The sequence below is a fragment of the Thamnophis elegans genome, chromosome 1 (genome assembly GCF_009769535.1).
Source record: "Thamnophis elegans isolate rThaEle1 chromosome 1, rThaEle1.pri, whole genome shotgun sequence".
Lineage (NCBI taxonomy): Eukaryota > Metazoa > Chordata > Lepidosauria > Squamata > Colubridae > Thamnophis > Thamnophis elegans.
In genome coordinates, this window is record NC_045541.1 from 14,264,817 (window position 1) to 14,286,079 (window position 21,263).

Below are 21,263 nucleotides of genomic sequence, written 5' to 3' on the forward strand. Positions count from 1 at the left end.
AATTGATATTGATAGTAATGTATATAATGTGGAGTTGATATGATAACTAACAATTGGATATGAGAAAACACCTTTAGATTATACATAAAGAGTATTAACTATAATAATTAGCACTATTAAAAAACTAAATAAAATCCATACAATCAAATGTTAATCAATACTGGGAAAATGTTATGATATATGATATAATTGAATATTATGGATGTTTAGCTAAAATAGGATATGAGGATTTGATGATAATAGAGGATTTTACAAATAAGTAAATGAACTGCCAGCATGTGTTATGGACTAATTCCTTAGCATAGCTAAGGATGAAGGATGTTTAAATAACCATAATAATTAAAACTGGAGGTATAATGATGTTGATATGGTAAATATTCGAGTTAAGATATCTGAATTAATATGAGCTAACGGAAGAGAAGCACCAAAACATGTTGTAACCAGTTGATATACTTCTTTTTTTTTCATAATAGACACCTGTGTTTTTTGTTTTCCTGATTGTCGTTTTTGTCTTTTTTTGTATTATCTACTATCCTTTATTTTAATTTTTAATTTCTATTTGTCCTTTTTTCTTTTTTCTTTCTTTTTTTTGATTTTTCTCCCTTCCCATCGGTGTGGGTAGGTATTGTTTAAGATTATTACTCCTACCAATATTTCTAAATAATAATTACAGTTAAATGAAAATGGATATATAATAATGCTTGAGTTAATATGAGTTATGTTGGTTGACTGTGGAGGAGATGTACCAAAACTTATCTGTAATTGATTGATATATTAAGAAAGATGCTGTACCCGTTTTAAACTAAAACTAAAAAACATTTAATAAAAAAAAAAAACAAGCCAAAAAATAGGTAGTACTGTAAATCAATGGAGAGAAGATAAATGTTACTCAGTTAAACTCTATTATTTGAATTACCATTTTTATCTTTGATTTTACTTTCATCTAATCCATTCACACGAGATTCTGGTTTAAATTCAATGTTTCCCAGTTTTAAAACAGCAGCAACAACTTCAAATACTGACTCGATCTCGTCATCCATAAATCCCACAATCTGCATGGCATTCTAGAAGATGGAAATCGTGTTTATTACATTTTTATCTTTTCCTCCTTCCTTTTAGTTGTTTCCGACTGCACCCAATTGATTTTATTTTCACAGCCAACTAAGTGGTATCTATTTACTTTTCTATATCATTTTCATTAACGAAAGCATACAGAGAAATGTTTTAGAAGAACAGTACAAAACAAACTCAACAAGGTAAACATTAAAGCAGAAAGAGCAAAAGTAAAAACAACACTAAGTTAAAAATCACGGCAGTATTAGCACATTATGAAAAGCCTTAAAGTATTAAAAACACCTTTGCCTGGCACTGAAAAAACAGTAAGGATGGTGCTTAGTAGACCTTACAGGACAGAATGTAGTAAAATAAGGGGGGCTAATAAAGTCTTGCTTTCCAGGGGACAACTTCAGTATGTGGAACAAGGCGTTAGAGCAGGGGTGTCAAACTGACAGCCCGGGGGATGCATCATGCACAGGCCACACCCACCCGAGCTCTGTGAAGGGGGAAAACATCACGAAACGTCACATGACGGCAACGTGATGTGGCGAGTTTGACACCCATGCATTAGAGTATAAATAGGAACAAAAAGAAGAAGGTGTATGGATTACAGGAGTTTTTTTAAAAAATTGACATAAGTTTTTATCTAAAGAGCTATTTAGGATTGAAATTTATATCTCTCAGCTGCAGAGGTGGTATTCAGCAGGTTCTGGCCAGTTCTGGAGAACCGGTAGCAGAAATTTTGAGTAGTTCAGAGAACCAGTAAATACCACCTCTGACTGGCCCCGCCCCCATTTATTCTCTGCCTCCCAAGTCCCACCTGATCGGGAGGGAATGAGGATTTTGCAGTAACCTTCCCCTAGAGTGGGGAGGGAATGGAGATTTTACAGTATCCTTCCTCTACCATGCCCACCAAGGCATATCCATCAAGGCACGCCCACAGAACCGGTAGTAAAAAAATTTGAATCCCACCACTTCTCAGCTGGCCCAAATCTTCAATACCCCAAATCTCTCATAGTATAGTCACACTAGAATTTTATTTAACCTACAGATGTTACTAGAAATGATTTTTAATTCACAGTTAAATGTTTTAATTATCGTTTGATTTCTGTTTTTAAAATGTGAATATACCCTTCTACAGTCATTAAATCAATGTAGCAGCACATTTTAACTAGAAAAATCATAAAGAATAGTCAAACATAAATAATTTTACACTTCAAACTGAAATTGGACCAATACTGAATATAGCAGAAAGGTATGAATTCTTACCTTAACTGTTCTAAAGTTTGAAGCATCATCTACTCCATTTACTTTTGCCGAGCCCAGACCCAAGTAATTGTATCGACTGAAGTCTGTGTCCAACTTAAGTTTTTCTGTTAAAATAAAAATATATATTTTACTAGCAAATTCAGATTACTGCTCTTATTTAGCAGCAATGACAGTCATTTTTGTATGCCTGGGTTTAAATAAGGAATGCACACAATATCAGGATTAGTTATGCCAGCTTGAAATAAATTACCTAGTTCCATATGCAGTTTTAACTTCAATATTCTCCAAAATTGTACTTACTGAGCAAATCTTCTGATCCTCCAGACAGAATTTGATAGAAAATATGGAAATTTCTTTCACCTCTGGGCTGTTTAACAACACGGGACTTTTCCAAGAGATCTAAAATTATAGTTAAATAATTAATTATCCTTTCTTTAGTTTTCTCCCCCCCCCCAAAAAAAAAGAATCACACCTACAACTCTAGTAGAACATTAAGAAACACAGGTAACATCTAGAACAGAGACTAAACAGACACACACTAACTTATAATATCTAATTAAGGTAATCGATATTTTGGTGACATATGTGATGTCCTGGCTTTTTCTAAGAAACACATTAAAAAGCTCCCTATTCCACTGCTACAATACTCACATCATCCCTGTGAGCTTGATTAGGCTCATAGTGTCTTAATTTCTAGTGAATGTCACTCTAGTGAATTCCGTGTCACAGCAGGGAAATGTAATTTAGGGAAATTTAATTTACATACTAAACTAACTTGGCATTCTAAACCAGACTTTCCACTCAATTGTGGAGGTTAGTCAAACAAACCAAGAAGGTAATCAGATTCGAAGATGGCTTTAGCGATTATACTACTTCCACTTTCTATGTATGCATTCATCTACCTGTTTAATAAAACTTCAATTAAACAGGGCACTCAGTTTAAAAATGAGTAATGCTTACCTATGTACTAAGGAAATCTAAATCAAAACATAAATCAAAACTCTACATATGTTTACATATGCTACTCCAACATGAGATAGTTCAAATTCATACTGACGTAAGGAACATTAGAATTACAGAATCACATCATAGATAGAATCATACTATTGTGCCAAAGAACTGCCATTAACACCTCCAATTCAGCCTGATGGAAAGTACAGGTAGTCCTCCATTTATAACTGGTTGTTTGATGACCATTTGAAGTTACGACACACTTTAAAAAAGCTATTCATGACATATCCTTGAAGTTATAGCGCCGCCCTCTGCCTTGTCATTACGGGTTTGCATTTTAGGAGCTTGGCAACAGGCTCACATTTACAACCAGTTGCAGTGTCCCACAGTCATGTGACCATGATTTGCAAACCCACCCACCCCAGTTTCTGGCATTTTTTGACAGTTTCAAGCAAATAATGTCCATTTGGAAGAATAGATTTTCTTAATTGTGCAATTTGCATCATGTTCAAGATTCACTGCATAACTTGCTTTATGACCATTTTAAAAACCTTTGAAAAATTGAGTTTGTTCAAGTGGTGCCTCAAACCACAATGGCTTACAATCAAAATTCTGGGTTCCATTGTGGTCCTAAGTTAAGGATTACCTGTATTGTGGAATAAAACAGGGCTCTGTACAGCTCATCGGTTTTATCAATTATCTTGAAAGGAGAGTTGAGGGGACACTTTCAAAGTTTGCAAATGGCAGAAAATTGGGAAGTATGGCCAATATTTTAAATCAGGGTATATCCAATCCATGGCCCCTGGGCTGCAGGGAGCCCTGAACAGCTAAGTAAGGCAGACTCACAAGATCATAAATTTTAACACTGTTATGTGATTTTTTTAGGGAGGGAGTGTGTGTGTGTGTGTGTGTGTGTGTGTGAATGTATATATGTATATATGTATATATGTAATGCAGTGGTTCCCAAACTTGGCAACTTTAAGACTTGTGGACTTCAACTCCCAGAATTCTGGGAATTGAAGTCCGCAAGTCTTAAAGTTGCCAAGTTTGGGAACCACTGATGTAATGTATATATATAATAGCCCTAAAAATCACAATGATGTTAAAATTTATAATATATATTTGTAAGCAACCCGAGACAATTCCTCTTCACTCAATGTGGCCCAGGTAAGCCAAAAGGTTAGACATGCCTGCTTTAAATGAAAGAAAACTCAAAACGGTTTGAGCACTGGATTAAAATCAACAGGATGGTCTTTAACAGGGAAAAATGTAAAATTCTGCATATGTGTAGGGAAGAGATGAAACATAAGGATGAAATAGGGTGCAGTGTGATGAAGCTGATAAAAAGGCAAATGCTATCTTGATGTGCAAACAGCTAGTACCCTGTTTCCCTAAAAATAAGATCTCCCCAGATAATAAGCCCAATCGAGCTTTTGAGCGCATGTGCTAAAATAAGCCCTCTCCAAAAATATTGCAACACAGCAGCAGCCATGAGGTGACCACGTTCGCCGCCTCCTGCACCTCAAAAGTAATAAGACCTCCCCGAAAATAAGACCAAGCACTTATTTCAGGGGTCAAAAGAAAATAAGACCCTGTCTTATTTTCGGGGAAACACAGAAACTGTTCTACTCTACTCTTACTTGATTAGATCTCATTTCAAGTACTGCATCCAGGTCTCGGCTCCTTAGTTCAAAAGGAGAGTGACAAACTGGAGTAAATCAGAGGAAGGCTACCAAGTTAATGAAGTGTTTGATAGCCAAGCCCTATAAAGAATGGTTAAAAAAACTGGGTTTATTTAGTGTACACACAAAATACAACTAAGGGGAGAGAGTAGGACCAGGATCAGTGGGTCAAAACTATAAGAAGGCCTGAGGTATCCATCAAGGTGAATTCCTTGACTGCTTTATCAGGTTGTCAAATGAGGTAGTAAATTCTCCTCTAAATGTCTTCAAACAGAAACTGGATGTCCATGCGTCCCAAATGGTCTCATGAATCCTACACTGAGTAAGTGTACCTCTATAAATCTTTTCAACTCCCTGTCGATAAGGGAAGATATTTAATCTAGTAATGTCCAAATTCTCTATAAATACCAGCACTGTGAATAAATATACAGCAACGAAAGCCTGATCCAAGTATTCTATGGCATTCCTCTATTTCACAATAGAATTTGCCAGAATATAGCTCGTTTTCATTCTGCATTTAAATAATTACTTTAGATTATTTCGGAAAGTCTTCAGCATTATTTGAAATGAATACAGCAACATGTTATCCAAAGAAGCTTAGGGTTGTACAAATCTACTGTATATACCATTTGTGTCCCTTAAATTTAGATTTACTAAATCCTAACCCTAACCCTAAAAAAACATTTGCCCTCTCAATTTACATATTACACAAGGAGTGCGCCTCCGTCAAGCTAACGCTTTACTAACATTCAGAACAAACAAAAGAACAATGAAACATCTTAATATTTCAGTAAGTTACCAACAGTGTTTTGTCTCCGTGTCACCTGCTCCAATTAGCAAAGTATACATAAGCTTTTCTACAAAGGACACACTTGGAATGAAAGCAACACTTGTTCTACATAGCAAAACAAGGAAGTCACTGAAAAAATGCTATTTGGCAACCTAACATTAAATGAAGACACTTTCAGAGGTCCCTTCACATGTGAAAACATATCTTAAGAGATTGTACGGATCTTAGAGTTCACTTGCCAAACCACCATGCCACGTTTGAATATGGTATTTTTATATTGCATTCTGACATAAACATCTCTCTCTCTCTCCCTCTCTCTCTCTCACACACACACAAACACACGAAAGGAACTAATAAAAGATTAGAAAATAACAATAAATATAATAGCCCTCTCATAATTTCACTGGCAGCTTGCTCTTCCCTAGAATGTTTCATATAGGTACAACACGTAAGTTCAGTATCATTCAGGTTTCAGCTATTCCAGCATCTCACCACCTTTGCTTCTACCTGTTATTTCACATTCTCAGAAATTGGAAAAAGTAGCCATCATAGCAGTGAAAATAATCAGTCACGGTTCCTAGCAAAATGGTTATTTCTATGATCTAAAGAAGGGTTTAAATAAATAAAACCAAGTAATGACTTCCTCATATCTTATAAAGCATGCCAAAACGCTTGACAGACAGATAAGCCATAACAGACAAGGTGGTGTAGAGTTATGGATCTCTACTTTGTTTGCCTGAGTATTTTATTTAAAAGGATCTTGGCTTAACGGGCTATGATTTAGAAACAATGCTTTTGTTAATCCAGGCTCAAAGTGCAGTTAGCTTTTTGGCAGTCATAACACCTGACTGACTAATATTCAGTTGATAATCAACTATTATTGCAAGGTTTATTTTTTCATAGTAATTATTACCAAACTGGGTTATTTCCCATTCTGAACCTGTGTAATTTTAAGCTATATTTATTACATGTATAACTTTGTAATTAACCTTTAACTTACTCTCAAGCTCATTTCTCTGTTCCATCAAGTTCATTTTGAATTGTTTTAGTCTTAACCGAATAACCGAGTTGGAAGGGACCTTGGAGATCACAACTTCTGGAAGCAAGTCGTTCCAGTGATTCATTGTTCTCACTGTCTGGAAATTTCTCCTTCATTCTAGGTTGCTTCTCTCCCTGATTAATTCCCATCCACCACTTCTTTTCCTGCCTTCGGGTGATTTGGAGAATAGGTTGACACCCCCTCTTGTTTGCGGCAACACTGGTTGCATCTTCTAGAAAACTATCTCACCTAATTACATAATCTGCAAATCTTGCCATTCTCTTAACCTCTTCACGTCAAATTAAAAATGCTTGGACTTATTTTGTAGCAGCATATTTGATATCAGGAGTGGACTTCAAAAATTTAAACAAGGATTTTGTCTGCCTGGTTGCTGGGTGGGCGTGGCCATGGTGGGCGTCCCCTTGCACCATGCCGGGGGGGGGGGATGTTTTGCCCTCCCCAGGCTCTGGAGGCTTTCCTCAAGCCTCTGGGAGGCCCTCTGGTGGCCTCCCCGAGCCTCCGTTCGCACCCTGCACTTTTCTGCATACAAAATGGGCCATGTGGGCGGGGGTGGGGGGGGTGGGAGGGGCGGGGTGGGCGGGGCCAGCCAGGAGTGGGATTTGGGGGTTCTACAAACTGCACAGAATCTTAGCTAGAGGTTCTCCTGAACCCCTGTGAACCCCCAGCAGCCCCCCCCGTTTGATATCCCCCCTCCAATCTGCTGAGCCACTCTTATGAGTTTTCTACATAATTTAAGGCAGTTATATATATCTTGCCACTCAGAACACCAGTCTATCAAAAAAAAAAACTTTGTTAAAATAAACATATATCCTGCCTAAAGCATTCTTCCAAGTTGTCCCATTTAAAATAAGAATAATTGACAATCCCCTTCTTACGGTTAAATAACTTTAAGATCTGCACTCCCCAGGCACAGATATCTGGCAGACTGGTTTGCAATTCTTTGAATTCTCCTTTGCTCTCCTTTTAAAAACAGAGACAATATTTGCTCTGCTCTAATCCAGTGTATTTCCACCTTAGTTATTTTCAGATGTGTGGACTTCAACTTATATATTAGGTAGTTATATAAGGTAGTTGTTAAGTGAGTCACGCCCAATTTTACAACTTTTTGTGCGGCAGATGTTAAGGAAATCATTGCAGTTATTAAGCGTGGTTGCTTAGCAAATCCAGCTTCTCTCATTGACTTTGCTTGTCAGAAGCCAGCTGGTTAAGGTAATAAATGGTGATCACACGACTCCAGGACCCAGGACGCTGCAACCATGATAAATACATGACAGTTGAAATTTTGACCACGCTGTGCTGGTTTGAAGTGCAAGGAGAGGGGGGGGGGGTTCCAGCGCCCTTGTAACTTCAAACAATCACTAAACAAAGGTTGTAAGTTGAAGAAAACCTGTAGCAAACTAGCAAAATGCCATTTGTGACTTTGGGTGAATAACAATGAATTATGGACAAAATGAATCATTCGGTCAATGGTTAAATTGCAGATTCAACGTTAGGGATAGAAGAACTCTCCTTTTCTTCGTTAGCAAACTCCCCCCCGCCCGCCTCCCCCACCACAGGTACACATTAACACTGCTAAGATGTAGCTGTCTACTTACCATCGTAGGAGAGAAATTTAAAAGTATTTATGTGCACAAAGACTATGCACATAAGAATGCTAGAAGGATCAGTTTAAAGCTGTCCCTAGCTCAGTGATAAGAACTGAAAAGAAAATGTCCAGTCTCAAAAAATTAAACAGAAGCTCCAGAACTAAACCACTCTTAGCAATAGACATAGTTATGTCGTCATGTATCTCATAGATACAAAAGTGAACATTCCCAGCGCTGTTTTCAGAGAAAATTTCCAGAGGGCATAAAGTAGAAGTAGCAAACGAGATAATCACTAGTTCATGTGACTACAATGTCCTTGCTTATTTGATCAAAGGTTAGATTAGGCCTGTCTGGTAAATACTTAAAATATATCACCCTGAGAAAATAAGAAACGAACAACCCAAAATGTTTACTCATATTGTAGCAGTAGTAGAGAAACTAAATATATTCACATACTATCTAGCTAATATACACCATTTTTTCCAGTCATCCACAGACATCTATGGCACTGTCACTATGCTGTTTTAATCCTATAGGTACCTGATGGAAAATACTGGTATTAATTTGAAATCTACAAGCAAAATAAGGCACAAGTTTAGGATTCTTGGTTGCCTTTGATGTGTCATTAATTACAAGTAGTTTAATTTACAAAAAATCGGGGCAGTTATACAGTTACATATCTATTTTGTCACACACAAATGTTTAATATTACCTAATTGTCAGCCTCTGCTTCGCTGCTGCTTCGGCTGCCATTGAAAGGGGGGGGCATGGTATTTGGGAGGGGGAAACATTATGTGCTGGAGGATTGTTATTAGAAGCTGTCCTGACCATCTCTCTGCGCATGTGACAGAAGGGAGTTTCCCGCCAAGGCCAACTGTCCAGCATTCCAGTCTGATGATGCTTTTTGAAGATATCTCCCACCTGACAGTTGGGTGAAATATTATTGGACTATGAAATGGGGTGCCAAGGGGAGGGGATTGAATTATACATGATATCCATTGCTTTCGCGCCAATTTACTCAGACTCAGCTTTGCATTGCTACTATTCGTTTGTAATTAGTAAAAGTACACTTAATTCTAAGAATGGAGTTGAGTGGTTTCTTTCCTGATTATTAAATGAAGCAGCACCTGACACTAATATTGTACTTTATTCACTACCCCAATACAGTACTATCTACATCAGGGATTCCCAACCCCCTTTCTGTGACCCAATGCTGGGCTGCATCCCATTCGGAACCAGGCCATGGAAGTGGTGGGTGAGTGTGCGTCTGCATGTGCGAAATTGCTTTTATGAAAATGGCGCAGATGCATGTGTGAAACCATCCTCTCTCTCTCCCACCCCCACCGGTCCATTGAGCTGGAAAAGGTGGATGAAGCTGATCTACATCATGGATAGCTATCTTTTTGGCTTGCCTGGACTACATTGAGTGAAGAGGAACTGCCTTGGGCCACATTTAAAACATATAATATAGTTAAAGTATATAAATCACATAATGTTAAAAGTTTACGATTTTGTGGGGCCACATTACTAGCTGTCCACAGCCACCTGTGGGTTGGACATTCCTGATCTACATGAATGCTACAACTACAAACATTTTGCAAATGAGCTGTGCCACGACACTTTTTTAAGCCCACTACTCTATTTTTGATAGTTCAACTACCTTCATTTTCAAAAGCAATACCAGTTAAATTAACATTTGGAGAAAAAATAAAGAATAACCTTACATCACAAGCAAAAAATAAACACCAGTTGCGTAATATATTCTAACAAACCAGGAAGAGCTATTTTAACTGCTTCCTTTTCTTCCATTCTGCAGGACAGACCATCCCAGCCAACCAGCATTTTTATGTGTTCAAGCAACTGAGTTAAAAGTTAAAATACAAATGTACAGCCTGACAAACCACCTACTTCTTTGCATAGCATGCCTGTCATTCCAAGGGCTGGGGGGGGGGGGGGGGACTTTGAATAGATGAATTCTGTCCATCAATTTTTTCTTTTTACCTTTTCTACAGAAAATTTGAAACATTCAGAATTATACTAAGAGACTTAATTAACCCTTCTAAGTAGTCAATTGACAAATCTGATCTATTTAAAGCTTTTAAATCCATACTGTAATAAAATAATTACAAACATACACTATTTTTATAATATTGTTACTGAATGGTGTATTTTCAAGACCTGATGAAGCTGGGAAAGAAATGTGCAAAGATATCTCCATGAAAAAGACAAACTATCTAAGCACCAATTAAAGATCACTTTTAGTGTGTGTATCAGAGCATCTTCCCATCAACCCAAGATAAAGCACTAATAGGGGAAAGGCTGAAAAATTATTTATTTTACTGTTAAAACACCTGGAGGTTTTTTGCTATGCTGATAGATGTAAAGAAGAGCAATATTTGTCTTGGTTTTTTAACCATGCAGAAAGGGGATAATGGCAAAGCAAAAGAAAAACATCTGTGAGGCATCTGGTCCAACATATCACTAATTCTCATACATTTTACAATGTTTTGAATAGCATGAAGCTCTGTGACACAGATGCAGTGCAGAGACCAGGATTAAGAGACATGAACTAGTAAAAACCCTGCAGCACCTAGGAACAATGTAATTATAACTTGTTTCCTTTAAAACTGGAATTTAAATTTGGAGATCTCCACTATTATAAATGTGACAGATGTGGATAGTTTTACATGGGGCAGCCCTTGAAGAGTATTCGGAGACTTCAACTTGTCCAGAACGCAGCCGCGCGAGCAATTGTGGGTGCACCTCGGTACACGCACGTTACACCTATCCTCCGCGAGCTGCACTGGTTACCGATCAGTCTCCGGATACGCTTCAAGGTGCTAGTCGTAACTTATAAAGCCCTTCATGGTATTGGATCTGGGTACTTGAGAGACTGCCTGCTGCCAATTACCTCCCACAGACCCATTAGATCTCACAGGGTTGGCCTCCTCCGGGTGCCATCTACCAGCCAATGCCACCTGGCTATTACCCGGGGGAGGGCCTTCTCTGTGGCAGCTCCGGCCCTCTGGAATGAACTTCCCGCAGGGATTCGGACCCTCACCTCTCTCCAGGCCTTCCGAAAAGCCGTCAAAACCTGGCTTTGCCGGCAGGCCTGGGGGTGATGAGTTCCCTCCCCTCTCGACATGTATGGTGGTGCGTCTGTTGTTTACTTTTATTATTTGTTTTTTATGTTCCCCTTTTTCCCCCTTGAATTGTTCGCCGCCCTGAGTCCTCCCGGAGAAGGGCGGCATACAAATAATAAAATTCTATTCTATTCTATTCTACTTGGCCATGAGTTTTGACTTCCAGGAAAGAAGTACAGAGAGCAAAACATATTTTATAAGCTCAAAGTACAATATCAGAAAATCCCACAGAGCATCTCTATTCTGGGTATGATACAGTTATAAATGTACTAATAAAGTATTTCTGAATTTCCAAAATGATTGGTTAAAAACCAATATAATTACATTATATAAGGACAGGAAAATATCAGTCCAACAAAATATCTCTAAGGATTATAAAACAGAAAATGATGGAGATGGTCAGCAATTAGAATCAACACAGAACAATTCTTAGAACCCCGTAATAATTTGTTTCACTAACAATAAAAGATCAGCATTAAAGAAAGGGCAGGATGGTGGCAGGAAATAATAGATACTTGACACTCTTATTCTGTTACAAAAGCTGAAAAAAGCCAAGTTGCTTTAGTGGTTAAATAAATACCATACCAACAAGCAATGTTTGCTTATGTGTTACTGTTTCCAAAAGAGATACAGATGTACTTAATTACAGACTTAAATTGCCTTTTGGATTGTAAATATACCCATATTGATGAAAAGGTTTCTAAATAACTATTACGTACATCATTCCATAGTTATTTTCTAGCCTATCATTATAGAACAAATTCAGCAATTCTGCTCAGACAGAATTTTGAACTTTCATAACTTCTTCTCTATGTTGATACCCTAGAGAGGTCAGTGCAAACCTTCGTCATACGGCTGAAATGAAGGGCTGGATGAAAGCACAGGAGCGCTAATCTAGGCTGCCACAAGTTTTTCATCCCAGCAAATAAACTGAGCAAGCTTTGGATAGTTTATTTTTATTACATTTACATCTATTTATATTCCATGTTTCCTGAACCACAAAATCAAGATGAATTTTCTGTGGCTTTCCCAACCAATTTCCATTTAAGCAATATTAGATCCCAGAGCTGCTCCATACAGTTGGTGATTTGACAGAGGCTATGTAAACCACCAAGCCTAATCTCCTCTTTGGATGGTTAATTTATTGTCAGCAAACTAAGTTCAATTCCAGGTAATATGTGGACAGATATTTATCATATTCATTTCTCTTTAGTAATAATTCATAGTGCTTTGAGGACAAGCAGTAATTTTTCTGAACCCATCTATCTTATCTGTTCACTTCCCTTTCTGTTTCCCCTCCTCGCTAATGTCCTTTAATATAGTCAGATATAATTATTTTTAAATTCCATTACTCACCCATATGTCCAATATGTGTGCTTGCTGGTGATTGCCTCTAAGGAACAGTCTGTCTTTACCTGCGCTTGGTCTAGTTCTCCTTGAAGCCCTTGGTACATTTTCAGACCATCTCCAAATCTATATTGCAAAGACATCTATCTTTTTTTTCTTTTGCTCCTTCTCAATGGTCAGCTTTCACAGTTGTGTATCACCACCAGAAAGGTCATTTCTTTAATTATTACCATGAAATGCTTCTCCTCTTTATTTCTCCAGCATTCTGTCCATATTTATTGATCTAAGCCCCCAAACTCATCTGAATCAGAATAGAGCTGGAAAGGACCTTGGAGGTCTTCTAATCCAAACCCCTGCTCAAACAGGAGACCATATACCAGTAGTTCCCAAACTTGGCAACTTTAAGACTTGTGGACTTCAGCTCCCAGAATTCTCCAGCCAGCAGAACTCTGCTGGCTGGAGAATTCTGGGAGTTGAAGTCCACAAGTCTTAAAGTTGCCAAGTTTGGGAACCACTGCCATATACCATTTCAGACAGGTGGAAGTTCAGTCTTTTCTTTAAAAACCTCCAGTGATGAAGCATCCACAATTTCTGAAGCCAAGCTGTCCAACTGATTAATTGTTCTCACTGTTAGAATGTTTCGCCTTAATTCCAAGTTGCTTCTCTCCTTGTTTAGTTTCCATCCGTTGTTTCTTTTCCTGCCTTCTGTGCTTCTTTGTGGTAGCCCTACTGCTATTATGTCTATTTACTCATCTCTATTTACCCCCTTCACGTCTTTGTCATCTAGTGTACATGTCTCACTTCCTAAATTCACTTTCACAGACCTTATTGTCATGAAGGAAAGATCTTATAATGTTTTCTGATTTCTTCGGGGTTTTTTTTTTTGGTCTATTTAGTATGTTTCTCTCCATGTATGGTTCTATTCTTTCTAAGCAATTAAGCAAACTCTTAATGTGCAAAATTGATGCAACGGTTCAGTAATTTGCACATTCTCTTGCTATTCTTTCAGTACATGCTAATCTTTTCCAATCTCTATCCCATCCTGTTGTTCCGTAGTATTGATATGGAGTTGTTAGCATTTGAGCTGGCTCTTCTGCAACTTTTTAAACTGTTCAGTACGGTACAGTATTTCATCTGCATGTGGTATCTGTTAATCTTACAGCTGGTCTATTGCATGTCATAATTCACTTTCTAATGGATTAATCAGAATCTATCAAATACATTCTCTCTTTACAAATATTCCTGTCATTTTATAATCCTTTTTGTAAATGATTTCAGTAGTTTCCAATATTCCCTTCATCTCATCTGTCTCTAGCTGATTTCTCCTGTGACTACTCTTGAGTATTCCTATCTCTACATTTTTCTTGTGTTTGCTCACATATTCTCAAAATATATCAATTTTTCTTCGATATTCCTTATTTTTCAATATGCTATTTTAAACAAACTAGAATTGACAATGGAGATTCAGAAGTGGTGGTAACTCCTTCCTTTAAGGATCCACTATCAGTAGGAAAGGAGTCAGCATTCAAGAAATATGCCCCAACTAGCACTTGGTAGAGTTAAGAACCTAGAAAAGTATTCAGATACTGTTCTGACCCCCCTCGTTCCGCACCAAAGCACACTCCAAGCCAGAGATAAATTATGGCATTTAATGAACAGACAAACAGGTCCTTGGCAGCAACCCAGCACAGACAAGCTTGGGCAGCAATAAACATAGATAAGGCTTGGCAGCAATCCAGCCTGCCAAGCTCATACAAAGTTCTCCGACATTCGATTCTGTGTTGACTTCTGCAAAGAGGGGCGTGTGCACAAGTAGCTTTTTATAGTCTAGAGAGGAGCCAAATGACCACCAGCTGAGTGCAATCACCTCCTGTAATTGCGTAATTGTTCCTGACGCCTATTAGCTCTTCGCTAATAGGCGTCACTACTGGCTTCCGGCTCACTCTCCCTTGTCTCCTCCCCACTGGTCCAAGGCTCAGGTGCCTCCTGGTGGCCAACCAGCCTATCTGCGCCCTGCTCGGAGTCAGAACCCTGTCCAGGGTCCTCCACATCCTCCAGAGCCGACTCATAGGGCCCCTCACTGTCGGAGTCTGGTGGCAGCTCCAACGGCTCCTGCTGGGCCACAACAGATACCTATACCTTTAAGATTTCTGACAATATCACGAAGAGCTCATAGAACAAACAAACAAAATGTGCTCTATAAATAAAACACAACTTACAGTTGCTGATGACTCCTCCAAGTGGATCACCTTTAAAATCAAATTCAATGTCCATATATTTTCCCTGTAAAGAGAATACAAAAAAAGAAGATTGAAATGGTTTCTTTGATTTACATGCCACATAACAAGTTCATCATTTTGAGATCATTTAAATGTAAAGAATATTTAACAATATTTAACCATTCTAAATTGCTTTGATGTTAAATAAATCATACTATATAAAGAAGGCTTATTTATCTCACAGCATACAAGAACAAATTAGTTTTTGTTAGGTAACTTCTAAAAATTCATATATTCCTTGGAAAGTTCTAGGGGTTTTCTAAGAACAATTCTGTGGTCAGGCTTGATATCAACAGTTACACAAACACATATATAGATTTTTGCTCCAATATGAGATAAGCAAAATGTGTGTGGATTTTCTTTGCTTAACCATCAGATTGTTCTTTCAAAATGTTCCTTTGGGATTGAAATATGGCAGGCTACATACAATCATAATAATGGAGATGTACAGGGTTAAGAAATATCTGCTGATTCTGATCTGCTTTTCTGCTTGATTTCTAACATCACCCCTGAAAAGAAAGCCCTGAATAAAACAGCAAGAAGACATTCTGCAAACATGAAGACTGGCAACAGATATACTGTAAATATAATGACTGTAATTTGAAAGGGTGTTCTAAAGTGTGGGAATAGAGTATAAGCATACAGTGAAGTGACAGCTAACAAGTTCACCCCAGCTGAGCTTTTTTATTTCATTGGTGTTATAGACTTGTTCACTGCAGTTTTTTCCATTAACTCTGCTTTTCAGAAGCTGGTTGTGAAGCAGAGGCATAATGATAACATAACTGTGGAATGCTGTGGCCATCGGTTGCCCGGTTGTAATTTCAAATGGTCGCTATACAAGCAATTGTTAAGGAGGACTATATGTACTAAGAAAAACATAATGGAAGTATCATGACCAGTACCTCGCTTTGTAAAATGCTCATTTTTGCCATATTCTCCCTCCCTCCCTCTCTCTCTCTCACACACACACTCACTCACAAACTATTTCTGTCACATGGCTTTTAGAAGACCAACTAAGCCAACAATAATATAAATCTAAATCTAAATTATAATTATGCAGTCAGACAGTCCTAAATTTATCCTGTTATTGGCTAAGATGTGAGGTAGCTCTCTGGTCTCTGTGCTGGTACATTTCTCCAGAAGAATGTCCACTTCAAGCAGAAAATTCTTCTGTGGTGCATTTTTCATTCACAGAGCTCTTTTGTTTCAAAACTACTAGCTATAGGTCTTAAAAACAGAGAATTCCCCCTTATTATATGTAACTGTCATTGTACTCAATCCAGTGTCTAACCAAATATATTAATCTGATTTTAAGGAATAACATATAAAATTTGAAATGAGTCCATCATATATATTTAACTTTCAGTATTTAGGGTGTAAAGATATTCCCCAGAATGCCATAGCAAGAGTCTTGAAAACAGTCACCTACATCTCAGGTTTCAGGTTTCGTTTTATTTATATGCCGCCCTATTCCCAGCGGGACTCAGGGTGGCTCACAAACCCAAGAGGGGAAGGGAAATACAAGAACTACAAATACAAGCATTTAAAATAACCAACAGACACACAATCGAGAGGGGAAGGGAACTCATCTCAGTACGACAAAGCTGGCTATGACACAGTATTGGGTTGGATCCCATATTACTTTATGAACAGAAGGAAACTGGCATTTGCAGATGGAGCCCCAGAAGAATCTACTAGGAAAAAACCATACATATGTAATTTCCTTAACAGAAAGACTACGGAAAAATAAAACACTAATCAGTATGGAACATTAACTTTTAATAAATTTATATGCCGCCTAATCCCGTAGGACTCTGGGCGGCTTACAGAAAAAGTTAATATAAGGAGTTAAAAATAAAGAACAATTTAAAAGGAAGCAATTTAAAACAACACACCGTACACTCAATCTGGGTGGAGCTGGACCTCATTCCTGAAGTCAACAGCCCCAGGCTGCCAGAATAGCCAGGTTTTAATGGCTTTTCGGAAGGCCGAGAGAGTGGGGAGAGTCCGGATCTCTACGGGTAGCTCGTTCCACAGGGTCGGAGCAGCTACAGAGAAGGCCCTCCTCCGAGGAGCCGCCAGCCGGCATTGACCGGTCTATGGCATCCGGAGAAGGCCCAGCCTGTGAGTTCTTATCGGCCGTTGGGAGGTATGTGGCAGGAGGCGGTCTCCCAGATATCCAGGTCCTAAGCCATGTAGGGCTTTAAAGGTGATGACCAGCACCTTGAATTGTGTGCAGAGACCGATCGGAAGCCAGTGCAGCTCGCGGAGGATAGGTGTAATATGGGTGTATCTAGGTACAATTCTACACTGCACTGTAGTTCTAAACATTTCACTAGTACTGATCAGTCCTCTGGCCAAATCATTTGCATGTTTTTATTTTGATATCCCCCCCCCCAGTTGCAATGTATGGCTGTGAAAGTTGGACCATAAGGAGGGCTGAGCGCCAAAGAATTGAGGCCTTTGAACTGTGGTGCTTGGGAAGATTCCTGCGAGTCCCTTGGACTGCAAGGCGATCAAACCTGTCAGTCCTAGAGGAAATCAACTGACTGCTCTTTAGAAGGCCAGATCCTGAAGATGAAACTCAGATACTTTGAGAAGGACTCACAGAAGAGCCTAATGCTGGGAAAGATTGAAGGCAAAAGAAGAATGGGACAACAGAGGATGAGGTGGCTAGATGGAGTCATTGAAGCAGTCGGCGTGAGCTTAAATGGATTCGAAAGGATGGTTGAGGACAGGAAGGCCTGGAGGAACATTGTCCATGGGGTTGTGATGGGTTGGATACGACTTCACAACTAACAACAAAAACAACAACAGTAATAATAATTTTGATACTTACAAATCTAGACGAGTTATCATTTCTTACAGTTTTGGCATTTCCAAAGGCTGGTAGGAAGAAAAAAGAAAATTATATATATATGCACGATTTAGCAGTAAAGCTGGGCAAATATTAAAAATACAGTTAAGATTGCACCATATAAGTTGGGTAATTCAAAGTGAAACAGTCACAATTTTAAAAAAGTTTAATGTAAGTGGAAATAAAATAAGTAGGAATTTTACAGCTTGTGTAATGTCTATTGGAAACATTTTATTACAATGAAATAGCATATATTTAAGATACGGTAGCCCGTTCATTAATATATCAATAGTTACTAGTTTTCCATTAGTATCTGTTTTTACTTCAGAAAGAACTGGATTTGGAATGCTCAGCTTAGAAGACCAAAGAAAATATGTGTGCAATGCACATATAAGTCTATTCTAGTGGCAGAGATACGAAGAGAAATAAGGCACACAGGTAGAAGGAAAACCATTGACTGGTAGTGAATTTTCTGCCTACCAGGCTCATACAGCCATAATGGTTTTATATACAAATATCTCAGGTTCAAAGTCCAATAATTCTGAGTGGGAATGGAAAAGGATTCTGTTTGAAAATCTGGAAAGCAGCCATCCATCAATGCAAAAACAATGCTGAAACAGATGGGCAAAATATCTGTTTTGGTATAAGGTAGCTTTACATGATCATAAATGGCTCTACATGTAGAACTGAGTTCTTTAGATATACAATTTTGTGGATAACTCTTGACAAAGATGAAGGAAAGATTCCAAGTGGCATGTCCATCGTGGTATAAACATTGAATGAATAAACAGTTAGCTCCGAAATTATGCTACCACACCCAAACCATCATATTATGGAATTATGGGCTATATTTTCCCTGAAAACCATAAAATAAGGATAGGAATCATGAACAGAATATGGGATCATGCTTATTCATGTAACATTAAGGCACAGTTTGGAGTCTGAACTCTACTATTGTCTATTACACTGTCATAATTACTGGTTCGCATGGTTTTTTAAAATGGTCATATTAATCCTTAATAAGACCCTTCAGAAGAACTAAGCCCCAAAGTGAATAAAGTAGCATTATCATATTAAAACATATTCTAAGGAATGAATGTGTTAGATTACTTTGTACTAATTACATTAAACATTCTTATGTTACAAAGGGGTATGCTGATTTTTTTTGCCTGAACATTCAAATCAACTGGATATTTGAAATGTTATTTCTGCTTCACTAAATTTGGGATTTTGAGGCTTCCCTGGATCAAAGTGCTGACGCCAGAAGGCAAAGTACATGCTGAAATAATCATTTAAAAAAATTTAATAGAGTGCACAATTCCCAAGCAATAAATCATCTTCCAGTCTGCAGGCTGCATATCATTAAACATGAGGCTAAAACACTAGGACCATTTCTATATGCATGCAGAATCAAATACAAATGGTCTATTATAAGAGTTTGGAGGCAAATTCTTTATTTTACCATAAGTTCATTGTTTCCCTATGTTCTTCTGCAGTAGCTGGAATGCAAAACTCAATCACTGGTAACTTAGGCAAGCAAATACATTGGACATTTTTGAACAACAATAATTTCATGCAGTGGCCCAAAAAAAAAACAACCCAATGGCATCTAAATAAAGTTATGACTAAAGCAAAAACTGCTCCAACTTGTTCTTGAATAAAACACATATATTTGTCAACTTTCACATGGCAAATATTTGGAAAGAACACATACACACACACAAAGGGCAATAGATACTGTATTATGACATCATTTATTTGTCCAATGTGAAAATTCATGCAACTGACTTAATGCTTTTTACCATGAATATTTCTAAATATACTTTTTTATTTTCCATTATCATAACACACAATCACATGTATACTATTACATAGCCAGTATCCTATTGTATTAAGTAGTAATTACATCAGTTCCTCTTGTCAACACCCAAAAAGATAAAAACCCATTATTAGCTCTTCTGCTCTCCATACACCTCTTTCTTCTACCTCTCTCCTACCTCCTTTCTTCCCTCCAGCATCCTTTCCTACTCTACTTCCCCTTCCTTTCTCCTTCTCCTCTTTCTACATTCCACTCCTCCTTACCATGAATATTTCAAAGATGTTACCGTCTCTGCTTTGAAATAACAGCAAGCACAGAAACAGTTTCCTACATACACTTTTAACTTCATTCCTGTGCAATTCGGTGTGGCACTGATGGACATACCTTGGTATACCTGTGTAACACCTCTACTTTCGAACTGTCCTAGATGCCAGTCTCCTTCTGGGTGCAATTCAAGGTGTTGGTTGCCACCTATAAAGCCCTACATGCCAAAGGGCTTGGATAACTGAAGGACTGCTATGGCATCTGCCAGGCTAGTTTGATCGGTCAAGGTTGGTGTGTTCTGGATTCCTTCAATTAATCAATGGCATCTATTGGAAGTGCTCCTACCCTCTGGAATGAGCTTCCTCTTGAGATACAAATGCCCCCCACTCCCAATCTGGTATTTCAAAGGATTCTGAAGATGTGACGCTTTGCCCAGGCCTTTGACGAGGATGGCTGATGTCCCATTCTTCCTCTTTCATGTCCTTATCTGGGTTTATATTTTTTTTCTTCATCTTTGTTCTTTTGTCTTGTGCTGTTCTTGCATTCTCGTTTGTTTTCAAACATTTTTAACAATTGGAAGTCAGGAAGCACACAAAATTTAACAAAGTATTATTCATTATTACTATGTGTAACTTCATGCTTTTCTGATTTAAAAATTAAAACTACCGAAGGACAGCTAGACAACAGATAATAGTATTCTATAGCTACCAAACAACTGACTGACAAAAATTTAGCTTTGAAATATATATCTTCTGCTGTCAATACTAATTATGATGCTTACTCTGCACTGACTACCAGGATCAATATTTTCACTTAGGATATAACAGCCTTCAATCATCAGTCCTTATATTAGTTTTTCCTCTTAGCTAACCCCACCCCAAATCTTCATGTATGTCATATATAGTAGAAATTACCTTAAAAATTTGAGAACATGATATTGCAAAAACTTCAGTAACTGTATTCCTGCACTATAATAAAGATTTGGTAGCTACTTCAAACATAAACCACAACAAAACTTATGTGAAAAACAGCCTTACTTTTGGTTTGACTGATTTTTGACAATGTGAGTGAAAACTCATCCCACTACCCAGAGGAAAAGATCCCAAAAGAATGAAGGAAGAATCAAATGATACCTACCATAGTAGTTTGTTCCATGAAAC

The 21,263-nt window shown here is 37.9% G+C and overlaps 1 protein-coding gene across 4 annotated transcripts in view; it reads right to left on the reverse strand.

Moving 5' to 3' along the window:
- Positions 1-21,263, reverse strand: part of MYO1B (myosin IB) — a 130,887-nt gene that overhangs the window by 40,477 nt on the left and 69,147 nt on the right. For all 4 annotated transcript variants that reach the window (XM_032210265.1, XM_032210272.1, XM_032210289.1 and 1 more), the window contains exons 6-10: positions 18,003-18,049; positions 15,104-15,167; positions 2,626-2,724; positions 2,326-2,429; positions 917-1,064 (exon numbers count right to left, since the gene is read on the reverse strand). In XM_032210265.1, the coding sequence (XP_032066156.1) occupies positions 917-1,064; positions 2,326-2,429; positions 2,626-2,724; positions 15,104-15,167; positions 18,003-18,049 (462 nt within the window). The remainder of the gene's footprint in view (positions 1-916; positions 1,065-2,325; positions 2,430-2,625; positions 2,725-15,103; positions 15,168-18,002; positions 18,050-21,263) is intronic.